Source organism: Lampris incognitus, chromosome 1, assembly GCF_029633865.1.
Source record: "Lampris incognitus isolate fLamInc1 chromosome 1, fLamInc1.hap2, whole genome shotgun sequence".
In the NCBI taxonomy this organism is placed as follows: Eukaryota; Metazoa; Chordata; class Actinopteri; order Lampriformes; family Lampridae; genus Lampris; species Lampris incognitus.
The window spans coordinates 25,296,426-25,309,711 of NC_079211.1; the positions used below are offsets into that span (position 1 = coordinate 25,296,426).

A 13,286-nucleotide genomic window follows, 5' to 3' on the forward strand; every position below is an offset into this window, starting at 1 on the left:
TCGTGGCATTGTTCGGTAGTTTATGAAATCCCCTATTACTTGCGTCACTATTGGCGAGCTACCTGTTAGACTGATGGCACTTGATATTCACTCTTGGCGATATTATTACTACTCAGTACACTAAGATGCCCATAGGTTGAGGGACGAATACAGTATCTCTGTTCATTTCTGACTCTATGGAAGGTGCTTTGAAAAAACGTGTCCGCTAAATGACAGAGTAAAAACTGTAAATGGGAACACAAATAACACACAAACAAAAAGAACAAAGGGAAGGGTCATGTCACAACATAGAATACATTTCCATTGCTATGCGGATGATACTCAGCTGTATGCGCCTATGAAGGCTGATGATCATACTCAAATGATTAATCTAGAAGCCTGCTTGGCTGCTGTGAAAAACTGGATGTCATCAAATTTCCTGTTTTTAAATCCAGATAAAACAGATGCTGGTCCTTGGCCCTGCTAGACACAGACACCAATTTGATCAAGTAACAATAACAATCAACAACTCTGTGATTTCACAGAGTGTGGCAGCCAAAAATATTGGTGTTACCTTTGATCCCAGCCTTTCCTTTGATAAGCACATTAAAGAAATCACCAAGGCTGCCTTTTTTCCCTTACATAGCTAAAATTCAGTCTTTCCTGTCCGTGGCTGATGCAGAGACTCTAATACATGCATTTGTTTCATCCAGACTTGATTACTGTAATGTTGTTTTCAGGTCTGCCACATGCTAGTACAAAAAGTCTTCACATGGTTCAAAATGCTGCAGCTAGAATCCTAACTAAAACTAGAACATTTGACCATATTACACCAATTGTGGTTTCCCTTCATTGGCTTCCTATCCATGTTAGATCAGACTTCAAGCTGCTTCTGCTGACTTATAAAATGCTAAATGGGCTTGCCCCATCATACCTGTCTGATCTCCTTAAACCGGACATTCCATCTCGAGTCCTTCACTCTCAAAATACAGGGCTCCTGTGTGTACCCAACGTTAAAAAGAAGTCAGTTGGTGGCAGGGCATTTTCCTATTGGGCCCCGTTCCTCTGGAATAACCTGCCTGCTGCTGTCAGACAATCAGAGTCTGTTGAGTCCTTTAAATCCAAACTTAAAACTCAACTTTTTGCCTAAACCTACAATTAGTTGCCTTTAAATGGAGTACTTCACAACCTGTACTGCATGACGGGTTGGTTTCTGTCTCAATGAATTTACCAAGCACTGTTCTTCCGATGAGATTGTATTGACTATTGCAAACTGTTCTCTTCTCTCACACGTATTTTCTCTCCCTCTGAATGATTTCTTCTCCTTTCACTTCTTCTGTGTGCGAATGGTGTGATGTGAGACTCCCTTGTGTGCACATGTAGTCTGTCCCAGGTCTCCATGATGATGGTGGTTGCCACCTGGACACTGCTTGGCATCCCCTTCATCACATTTTCTTTATGTATATATATATTTATTTTTATAATTCCATTATAATTCTGTTATCCTCATTCAATTTTGTATTCTGTAAATTGTGTAAATACAACATCCATTGCATGTTGTCCATATTGGGAGAGGGATCCCTCCTATGTTGCTCTCCCTGTGGTTTCTTCCTATTGTTTTTCTCCCTGTTAAAGGTTTTTTTTTTAGGGTGTTGTTCCTTATCCAATGCGAGAGTCTAAGGACAGGATATTGTTTTGCTATAAAGCCCACCGAGGCAAATGTGCAATGTGTGATAATGGGCTATACAATTAAAATTGTCTTGACTTTACAATGCAATACCTTCAACAATATGTTGGTGAAATGAGTGATTTAGTTACAGTTGTATTTTCAGAACATTAATATTGTTTACCATCATTATCATTGAGCCAAAAACAACCCAGCCACTTATGATGCACAAGCCAGTGCATTCTTAGTGTCAGTCCCAAGCTCGGGTAAATGGGGAGGGTTGCGTCAGGCAGGGCATCCAGCGTAAAACCTTTGCCAAATCAAATATGTGAATCATAAATCAGATTTCCATACCAGATTAGTTAAGGCCCGGGTCACCAACGACTGCCACCGGTATTGTTGAACAGCAGGGTGCCGGTAGAAATTATGCTACTGTTGGGCGAATGAGGAAAGGGGGAAGGTATGTCCAGAGGCAGCGGGAGAGGAGGAAGGGGAGGAGTGTGGAGGTGAGAGTCGGAATTTGGAATGTTGGTGCTATGACTGGTAAAGAGGGAGAGCTGGCTGATATAATGGAGAGAAGGAAAGTAGATATACTGTGTGCAAGAGACCAGGTGCAAGGGGAGTAAGGCCAGGAGCTTCAGAGGTGGGTTCAAACTCTTTCTACAATGGTGCAGATAGGAGGAGAAATGGGATAGTGGTAATGCTGAAGGAAGAGTATTCAAGCGTGTGTTGGAGGTGAAGAGAGTGTCGGACAGAGTGATGAGTATGAAGCTGGAAATCGGAGGTATGATGATGAATGTTATCAGCACATATGTCCCTCAAGTTGGGTGTGAGATGGAAGAGAAAGTAGAATTCTGGAGTGAGTTGGATGAAGTGATGGAGAGTGTACCCAAGGAAGAGAGAGTGGTGATTGGAGTGAATTTCAATTGGCATGTTGGGGAAAGGAACAGAGGTGATGAGGAGGTGATGGGCAGGTATGGTGTCAAAGAGAGGAATGTGGAAGGACAGATGGTGGTGAGTTTTGCAAAAATGATGGAAATGGCTGTGGTGAATACATATTTCAAGAAGAGGGAGGAACACAGGGTGATGTATAAGAGTGGAGGAAAGTGCAAACAGGTGGACTATATCTTATGCAGGAGGTGTGATCTGAAAGGGATTGTAGACTGCAAGGTGGTGACAGGGAAGAATGTAGCTAGGCAGTAATGGATGTTAGTCTGTAGGATGACTTTGGAGATCAAGAAGAGGAAGAGTGTGAAGGCAGAGTCAAGGATCAAATGGTGGAAGTTGAAGAAGGAAGACTGTTGTGTGGAGTTCAGGGAGGAGTTAAGACAGGCACTGGGTGCTAGTGAAGAGTTGCCAGATGGCTGGGCAACTACTGCAGAAATAGTGAGGGAGACTGCTGGAAAAGTACTTGGTGTGTCATCTGGACAGAGGAAGGAAGCCAATGAGACAAGTACAGCAAAGTATACAGAGAAAGAGGTTGGTAAAGAAGTGGGACCATCAGAGAGATGAAGAAAGTAGACAGGAGTACAATTTCATTTTTAACATGTGCCTGCACATTGTTTTTAATGACAATAAAATTGAATTGAATTGAATTGAATTGAAATGCAGCATAAAATGAAGAGAGAGGTGGTGAAGGCAAAGGAAGAGGTGTATGGTGAGTTATATGAGAGGCTGGATACAAAGGACGGAGAAAAGGACTTGTACTGATTGGCTAGAGAGAGGGATTGAGCTGGGAAGGATGTGCAGCAGGTTAGGGTGATCAAGGATAGAGATGGAAATGTGCTGACAAGTGAGGAGAGTGTGTTGAGAAGGTGGAGGGAGTACTTTGAGGGGCTGATGAATGAAGAAAATGAGAGCGCGAGAAGGATGGATGATGTGGGGATAGTGAATCAGGAAGTGCGGTGTATTAGTAAGAAGGAAGTGAGGGCAGCTATGAAGAGGATGGAGAGCAGAAAGGCAGTTGGTCCAGAGGACATACCTGTGGGGGCATGGAAATGTTTGGGAGAGATGGCAATGTAGTTTTTAACTAGATTGTTTAACACAATCTTGGAAAGTGAGAGGATGCCCAAGGAGTGGAGAAGAAGCATACTGGTGCCCATTTTCAAGAATAAGGGTGATGTGCAGAGCTGCAGTAACTACAGACGTATAAAGTTGATCAGCCACAGCATGGAGATATGGGAAAGAGTAGTGGAAGCTAGATTAAAAGGAGAGGTGACAATTAGCGAGCAGCAGTATGGTTTCATGCCACAAAAGAGCACCACAGATGTAATATTTGCTTTGAGAATGTTGATGGAGACGTATAGAGAAGGCCAGAAGGAGTTACATTGTGTCTTTGTGGATTTAGAGAAAGCATATGACAGGGTGCCGAGAGAGGACGTGTGGTATTGTATGAGGAAGTCAGGAGTTGCAGGGAAGTATGTAGGAGTGGTGCAGGATATGTATGAGGGAAGTGTGACAATGGTGAGGTGTGTGGTTGGAATGACAGATGGGTTCAAGGTGGAGGTGGGATTACATCAACGATTGGCTCTGAGCCTTTTCTTGTTTACAATGGTGATGGACAGGTTGACGGATGAGATCAGACAGGACTCTTTGTGGAATATGATGTTCGCGGATGACATTGTGATCTGTAGCAAGAGTAGGGAGGAGGTTGAGGAGAGCCTGGAGAGGTGGAGGTATGCATTGGAGAGAAGAGGAATGACGGTCAGTAGGAGCAAGACGGAATACATATGTGTGAATGAGAGGGAGGACAGCGGAATGGTGAGGATGCAAGAAGTAGAGATGATGAAGGCAGATGAGTTTAAATACTTGGGGTCAACCGTTCAAAGTAACGGGGAGTGCAGAAGAGAGGTGAAGAAGAGAGTGCAGGCAGGGTGGAGTGGGTGGAGAAGAATGTCAGGAGTGATTTGTGACTGAAGGGTCCCAGCAAGAGTTAAGAGAAGGTTTACAAGATGGTAGCGAGACCAGCTATGTTATATGGTTTGGAGACAGTGGCACTGACAAAAAGGCAGGAGACGGAGCTAAAGGTGGCAGAGTTGAAGATGCTAAGATTTTCATTGAGAGTGACGAAGATGGACAAGATTAGGAACAAGTATATTAGAGGGACAGCTCAGTTTGGACAGTTTGGAGACAAAGCAAGAGAGGTTTGGACATGTGTGGAGCAAAGATACTGGATATATCAGGAGAAGGATGCTGAATTTGGGGATGCAAGGCAAGACAAAGGCCAAAGAGGAGGCTTATGGATGTGGTGAGAGAGGACATGCAGGTGGCTGGTGTGACAGAGGAAGATGCAGAGGACAGGAAGAGATGGAAACAGATGATCCGCTGTGGCGACCCCTAATGGGAGCAGCCGAAAGTAGTAGTAGTAGTAGTAGTAGTAGTAGTAATAGTAGTAGTAATAGATCATCGAGCCAAAAACATGACATTACACCAGCCGGAGTTATAGTCATACATGTTTTTTTTCCCCCTTGAATAAATGTGTGCGTGTGTGTGTGTGTGTGTGTGTGTGTGTGTGTGTGTGTGTGTGTGTGTCCCCATAGGGACAGATAAACAGGAAATCCCCTGCCTTGTTGGGGCATTTTATAGGTCCCCATAAGGAAAGGGGTCTATTTCAGAGTTAGGACTCAATTTATGGTTAGGGGTTTAGGGTTTAATTTAGCATTAGGATTAGGTTAAATTCGGGGTAAAGGAATGAATGTTGTCAGTGAGGGGTCCCCACAAGTATAGAGAAACAAACGTGTGTGTGTGTGTGTGTGTGTGTGTGTGTGTGTGTGTGTGTGTGTGTGTGTGTGTGTGTGTGTGTGTGTGAACACAAAAAGTTAATTATCTATAGAGAGAGCAAACGCTAGTAGGAGTGCTACTTCACGAATGCAGGTATCAGAGAACAGGTGCTCTTTGGATCCAAGGACATATCCCTGCTAAGCCTATTCATTAAAGGCTTTGTAGTTTGTGCAAAGCAGAGTGCTTTGGTATTTGTTGGTCCTGACTTATCGTTAACTGTCATGCTGAGAGAAAGTTGTAAACCATGTCCATCCCCATGATTGTCTCTGAAGCACTTTCAAACATATGTTATTTTAATTGTATTTCTTAAAACTCACAGGTTTCCTCTTTTTGGCTGGACTCATGATGGTGCACTTAATTGCCTTAAAGTTTAAGCATGCAATTACTGTCCTTCCCCTCCGTTTAGTACTGGCTTGACACTAAAAGCAAGTTAGTAATTGATGTGTAAGCTGAGATATTGACTTTAATCATTTATGAATGGTTATGTTTCCTGTTCTCAGACCGAGTTAGAAAGGTTACCTCTGCTTTCTGTCGAGCAGAGGATGTGACATTGCAAGTCGGACGTGAAATCACAACTGGTTTACAAGTTGGTCAAATGCCACCAGCAACTGGGGAAAGTTAGATGAACTCAGTTGCTGCATAACTATCACATATGTTTATCAAACAATGGATTATGTGATCCAGGGTGCCAGATGGGTAGCAGGATATCCACAATAAACACATTTTGTTTGAAGACAGGGAATTATAAGCACATTTATTTTATCTTTTGTGATTAAATATGGGTTTAACATTTATTTTGATAGTTTGTGGGTCAGTCGAAGCAATGCAACAATTTAATCATATTACAAAATATCACTAAAACAATGTTGATGTTGACATGTTTTTTTTGTTTTTTTGTTGCTTCATTTGACCGTTAGTAGGCCGTGCTTAAGGAGTGAACAGGGAATAATAATGTATCGATGAACAACAGCTTATAGAGCGTTTTATTTTTAATCATCTCGCTTTTTGAGAGGTAATGAGAATTTACCTTGTATTTCACTGCACAAAATATTTGGTGGCGGTGTGAGGGTTACGTACACCCACGGGGATCACTGAGAGCCCCCTTCCTTGGCTATTTGCTACCTCCATGCGGACACTGGGGGTAATTTCGCACCTTGCTGTTCCAGCGTCACCCCACACTCACACTCACACTCACACACGCACATAGCCTGTGTGCGCGCGCACATGTGCACGTACACACGCCTATTATACATAAACCCTTTTAACGTCTCAAGATCCCAAGATCCCGCCTCTGTTGCTCTCCCTGAGGTTTCTTCCTTTTCCCCCTCCCTGTTAAAGAGTTTTTCTTTTTTCAGGGAGTTGTTCCTTATCCGTTGTGAGGGTCTAATGATAGGATGTTGTGTTGCTGTAAAGCCCCTTGAGGCAAATTTGCAACGTGTGATATTGGGCTATACAAATAAAATTGACTTGACGCCCTTACACCCAAAGCAAGCAGGGCACAGTCTCCCGTCAGCGCGAATCAGGGTCAGTGAACTCACGTCGCCAGCTGCAGGTAGATCTCAGGTGAAACGTGACGTCACGGTGATACTTTTGAACTCGCAGAGCTGTAAATCTATAAAGGTGTGTTGCCTCCTTCGCCGGGTAGCCCGACAATAACTACTCTAGCAGATAGGCTCGCCCGTAGATGAGAAAATGAAACTGTCCGTCCGAGGCAAAAAGCCGTGACGCGCCAGAAAGGAGTTGTTGTTCGCCGAGATCCACCCGAGCGAGTGTTTTTGCGATAGGGACCACCAGCATGTACCCTAACTCACACCCGGCTCAGACGCTGAGCAGTCCGTACATGACGCCGGCGTTTGGAGATTTCACCGGTTATCATCATGTCGCGGGATTTGGGGACCATAATGGCGCGTGGACCCCCCAGTACGCAACTCAGCGGGATGAATGGTCGGTGTACGGTCACAGTATCGCGGGTTCGAGTCCCGGTGCCGGACATGTCGCTTTCAGCTCCCCGGATTTGTTCGGTATGCCTTCCGCCTCTGGAGGGGGATCACATCCTATCACCTCATACAACTTAACTCCGGGGCAGGACTCGTCAAACTCCAAGGGAGAGAAATCATATGAGTCCATAAGACACAGTGGGCATCCATCAGTTTCAGGTAGTGCTCCACTTCTTGGAAGACACTATTTAAACACTTTATGCAGGGCCCAAAGGCCCAACGTCTGAAAACATGACCTAATAGTACTGGGCGATATGGAAAATGACATCACAATGATGGAGAATTTTGCACAATACTGATCATGACATCTGCTTATGTATGCATATTCTCAATTACATATGCAAATGTTGTCTATCATATTTTGATTCCATTTGATGTTCATTACAGAACTGTTCGGTCATGTAAAGTAAAGCATCAAATCAAAACGACTTGTCAAACAATACTCCCTCAAATATTTCAGACCTCGTTTTTTGAGACGTTTTAGGTGATAGACACTCATCGTCATTGATTTAGACAGCAAAATTAGTTTCATCATCATACCATTGGTTATTCCAATTATGGGATTGTAGTGGGGGTCTTGTGTCTTGTACTATGTCTGACATCAAAACAACTTTGCAGCACTTTTTGCAATTGTTAGACAATCCAAGTTCAAGTTCAAGTTTCGCTTTATTATCATATACATATAAAGATACTATTTACCTTTCAATGCAATGAAATGCATATGCCCTGGCTCTCTCAGCCCTTGAAGCTATACATAAGGAAGTAATAATAACAAAAAACAATAAATAAATAATCAGAAATCTCACAAAATAATAAATCAATGAAGTTTATGTAAGGTGCTTACTGTTTGTTACTCTGACCACCTGGTCTTTGAGGCGGCTGGCCCGCTGATAAAATCTGAATCTATACCGAAAAAAAAATATATAAATACTGGATCTATTACAGTGACTTTTAAATTGTATGAAAACAATGCAAGCATGTTATAGGGCCAGTGACATGATTGCTGATTAGAAACCAAGATGTCCACTGAACAGACAGAAAAGGTATAATGATTAAAGTTTAGCCATTACTCCACCACTGTCACTCATATCATGGGCCAGTCACTGTCTTCATTTGGACCCTGGAAGAGGGTCTGGCATCGCTCAGTTTAGGACCACTGGTCACCTCTTGCAGCACGCAAAGCTGTTTTTTGCATGCTATGTTATATCACAGAAAAGAAAAAGCCAATTGCTGATTTTTTTTCTTTTCTAATTCGTCTCATCCAAACGATTTAACTGGCTCTTCCCTCTGCAAAGATAGGTGATGAAATTATTGATAGTTGTAGATGATTATATTCATAGATCATTATATTCATAGCAGAATCATGTGATCAACTGCTTCTGTCAAAGTAAGGCGGCTTGAATTCAGTGCAAGCCAAAAGTGATGGCCAAAATGCCATTATATATATATATATTTAATTTTGTTTTACTCATATCTGAATCAATGAATTTGATTGTAAATGCTTGGTAATCCACTCTGGTTAATGGTTGACCGCTGTTACATTGTGACTTCTAATGTACAGTATGCCAAGCACTTGAAATGAGTTGATTATGTTGGATGGGTACAGTAAAATTTTGCAATGAAAGTTGTATATTTTAGGTCAGCCTTCGGTATGACATAGCTATTTAATAATGTTAATGATAAGCCTATACTGTGACAATGTAATACCAATGTGATGTCTAACTTGTTTCAGGATCTCTCTCTTTACAGTTTACACTTTACAAGTTATACTTTACATTTGGCCAATTGGGTAACTATACCCCACTTGGTATACATGGCTGACAAATGAAGCTCTAAGGCCATGCAGAATATGAGAGCAAAATATGAGCAAATGTCTTTTTTGCTGTTACGGATTTTCCAAACCTGAAGTATTTATAAAAAGAGCCCATGGTGCAGCCCTACTTCCTCTATCAATCACATGACAAAGGAATCCATATTCCATGGCAAATGTCAGCTCTTGAGTAGCTGTACATATGACAAGTAACATTAAACACATTTCCACGGACACATTCAAGAACAGTTTCAACATATTACACAAAAGAGAGACAGACCACACACTCATCCATCAATCTCTGGCTCTTAACCTCTCCCTTCCGCCTGTATGGTGTATAATGTCTATGTAAAGCTAACAGTGGAGGCTGTGGAGTAAGCAGTGTTGTTCCCCACCCACTCCGTCCACTGGGTGGGTGCTGAGGGGTGACACACATGTTAGATAACAATGACAACACAGGAAGTCTGGGAAAAAAAACTTAAGCAGAACTAAATCTCCCCTACAGGAGTTTGTATTTGTGTTTGATTATATATATATATATATATATATATATATATATATATATATATATGTGTGTGTGTGTGTGTATGTGTATGTATATATATGTATGTATATACATGTATGTATATACATGTATGTATGTATGTGCTATGTATGTATGTATGTGTATATATATGTGTATGTATGTACTACGTATGTATGTATGTGTATATAGATGTGTATGTATGTATGTGTATGTGTATATACACTAGTATATGTATGTGCACGTGTATGTGCATGCGCATGTGTATGTGCACGTGCATGTGTGTCCATGAGTGTGTCTTACACTGCCTCAATCGATGTGCTGTCAAATTGTTTAGCCAAGACTTCTCTGAAGGATCAATACCACCCCAACACACCTTCCCGTGTGTGTGCGTGCGTGCGTGCGCACGCACACATGTACCTCAATGAATAGCTGCCTATGCAAATACCTATGTAAACATGGCTCGTAGTGATAAGGAGAACCACTGTTGCAATGCCACGGGGAGTCTTTGCATTAGTTATGTTTAAGATGATTAATAGGTTAGATGAGGCGTTAACTGGCGCCTGAACTTGAACATGGCACCAGGCAAATCCAAATTAGCAGTCTATTAAGCCACCGGTAACACTGCACATGACTCACTGAAGTGCAAATTGTTCCAGCTAGTTTTAATATTTGCGGTGTAGACCTAACCCGAGAATGGATAACTACCGCTATCACTCACTCACTAACTCATACAATCAATCCCTCCTTTATATCCTTGGATGTGACGCAGGAGAGAAGACTCGCACTAAAGACAAGTACAGAGTGGTGTACACTGACCACCAGCGCTTGGAGCTGGAGAGGGAGTTCCAGTATAGCCGCTACATCGCCAGCGGCAGGAAGGCTGAGCTGTCCCTGGAGGTGGGCCTCTCAGAGAGACAGGTGAGAGAAAGGCAAGTGGACTTTAAAGGGACTTGTTTTTGAAAACCGATTCTTGTCTAAAGGATATATATTGTCAGGATGTCTGGGTAGCGGAGCGGTTTATTCCATTGCCAACCAACATGGGGATCGCCGGTTCGAATCCCCGTGTTACCCCCGGCTTGGTCGGACATCCCTACAGACACAATCGGCTGTGTCTGCGGGCGGGAAGCCGGATGTGGGTATGTGTCCTGGTCGCTGCACTAGCGCCTCCTCTGGTCGGTCGGGGCACCTGTCGGGGGGGAGGGGGAACTGGGGCGAATAGCGTGATCCTCCCACGTGCTACAGTCCCCAGGTGAAACTCCTCACTGTCAGGTGAAAAGAAGTGGCTGACGTCTCCACATGTATCGGAGGAGGCATGTGGTAGTCTGCAGCCCTCGCCGGATCAGCAAAGGGGGCGGAGCAGCAACTGGGACGGTTCGGAAGAGTGGGGTAATTAGGCGGATACAACTGGGGAGAAAAAAGGGGGCAAAAAATCCAAGAAAAAAAAAGGCTGTATATTGGTAGGTCACTCAGTATGGCCAACTTAGTTGACGTCCGTTCTTTGTTCAAAAGCAACCAGGCTTTTGAACAAAGAACATTAAAAGACACTAAACCTGGTGCCAGACTGATGGTACTGACCTGTGATCATCAGTTAAAAAAAAAACACACACAGCACCTTACATACATCACACACTATTATTGTTGCTACTTTTTTGTTCTGTTTTGTTGTTGTTCAGTTACTATTGTTGCTGCAGTGCTGAGGAGCCGAAACTCAAGAATTTTTCTCTCCTATACTTTTATAATGAGACGTAACACATAAAGAATCTTGAACCCTAGTTGGTGAGAAAATTGCCATTATTTGTCCCCTGTGTGGATTGTTGTTCATCCAAAAACTGGTAGTAATCTGTGTTGTGTTGTGATCAGTCGCAAAATTCACAAGTATTAATTGTGCGACAATAACTCAAAACACAAATATACCAGGCACATGTTAGACAGTCAAGGAAGAACAACCAGTGGGTTGTTCTGCCTTGACTGTCTAACACGTGCCTGGTACATTTGAGCCTCGTGGCAATCAGGACACTTTTACAAGTGGTAGCAAGTCTTAAGGGTCAAATGCCAAGCTACAATACAACAAATGGAGACCCAACGCACTCCGACAGAGTAGCTGTGGTTTATTCTTAGTTGTATGTAGATGCCTTAAAAACACCTCATGTCGTGTTTGTCTGTGGTCCAGGTCAAGATATGGTTTCAGAACAGACGTGCCAAAGAGAGGAAGTTAAACAGGAAGAAGTTACAGCTTTCTCAACAGGCCTCCACGACTACTACCACCTCTCCTGTGCTGACTGGCTGCACCAACGCCATCATGCAAACCAGCAACATTTTGTCAGATACAATATCAATAGCAGTCAAACAGGAATTCTAAAGGAATGGCTGCATATAGCACTGGAATAAAAAAGATGTACATATCGTTTATTTTTCACAAGGTTAATGAACAGAGATAATTTGCATCAACATGATGCTGTGATGAAAAACATCCTATCTATTATAATGAGAAACACTGCGCAGCTGTTGCACTACCAATCTCACACTACACCTTTAGCACAGGGTATTAGGGTGCTCATACCCAGGACAGTTTGGCCCGCCGGAGTCCGATACATATATTTAGTCAAGTGTGAAAGCCATTTCTGAACTGAGATTCAAAACAGAAAAGTGGTCTTGAGTGAATTAAAAGCAGTGGTCTGGGTCCCAGTTCATGTGCACCGCAGTACAGCTTTTAGTTGGTGCGAAAACAATCTATTTAAAGTTGAGGAAGTGAACTGCCATAAGATATTTTTGTTGCGTTGAACTGTTGCACATTTCCCTCAACATGAGCAAGAAGGAACGGTTGTGGTCAGCAGAGGAAATCAAAAGTGTTTTTCTACATTTGTAGGCCTTCTGTGAGAATGGTGCAGCCTGACTGCACACCGTGCACCCAGGTGGAACTATCATTCATTGTACTCCAAAAATGAATGACTAAATAAATAAATATTGTGTGGTGGCACCAATTAAACGTGAACACAACCAAGAAAATTACTCCCCCCCTTTAGTCAGGTGGCTTAGGACCAGATTTGAGAAGGATGGGGACATGCCGGACAAAAGCACCAAATTTTTTCCACATGCTCTCCATCACCATAGCTTTCAATTTTTGATGGGAGCCATTTCATCAAGATGGCGGATGGCCGCCATGTAAAATCTTTAAGTGCCAATATCTCAGAGCTCCCAAGCCACTTAGAAGGTCAATCTTGGTGTCAAAATATAAATTTTCTGGGTCAATTAATGCATTAAAGCTATTGAGAATATCACTAGATGATTATTTGTGCCAAGATCAAATAAATATGTTCATTCTGACAATGTATTTATATAATTTTCAACTCAGTTCCTAAACGGTCAGACATACATCAATATAGGTCAAATACATGTACACTGAAAAACTGACAACATGCATGAATTGAATTGAACTTTATTATCTTCACTAAGATAATATATAATATTCTAAGATAAAGTATATTCAAATTATGTCACATTTACAACTGCAAAGATCTGTGCAATTCC

General features: G+C 42.5%; 1 protein-coding gene across 2 annotated transcripts; it reads left to right on the plus strand.

Annotated features, from left to right (window-relative positions):
- The first annotated feature begins 7,085 nt into the window (after window positions 1–7,085).
- On the plus strand, window positions 7,086–12,145 carry cdx1a (caudal type homeobox 1a). 2 transcript variants are annotated; one of them, XM_056294644.1, is made up of 3 exons: window positions 7,086–7,581; window positions 10,528–10,676; window positions 11,929–12,145. In XM_056294644.1, exons 1-3 carry the CDS (start codon window positions 7,221–7,223, stop codon window positions 12,115–12,117), a joined length of 699 nt encoding a protein of 232 aa, XP_056150619.1. In that variant the 5' UTR covers window positions 7,086–7,220; the 3' UTR covers window positions 12,118–12,145. The 2 variants fall into 2 exon arrangements, with proteins under 2 accessions (XP_056150619.1, XP_056150627.1); XM_056294652.1 differs by having other exon boundaries at window positions 10,528–10,687; window positions 11,929–12,065.
- The last annotated feature ends 1,141 nt before the right edge of the window (window positions 12,146–13,286 follow it).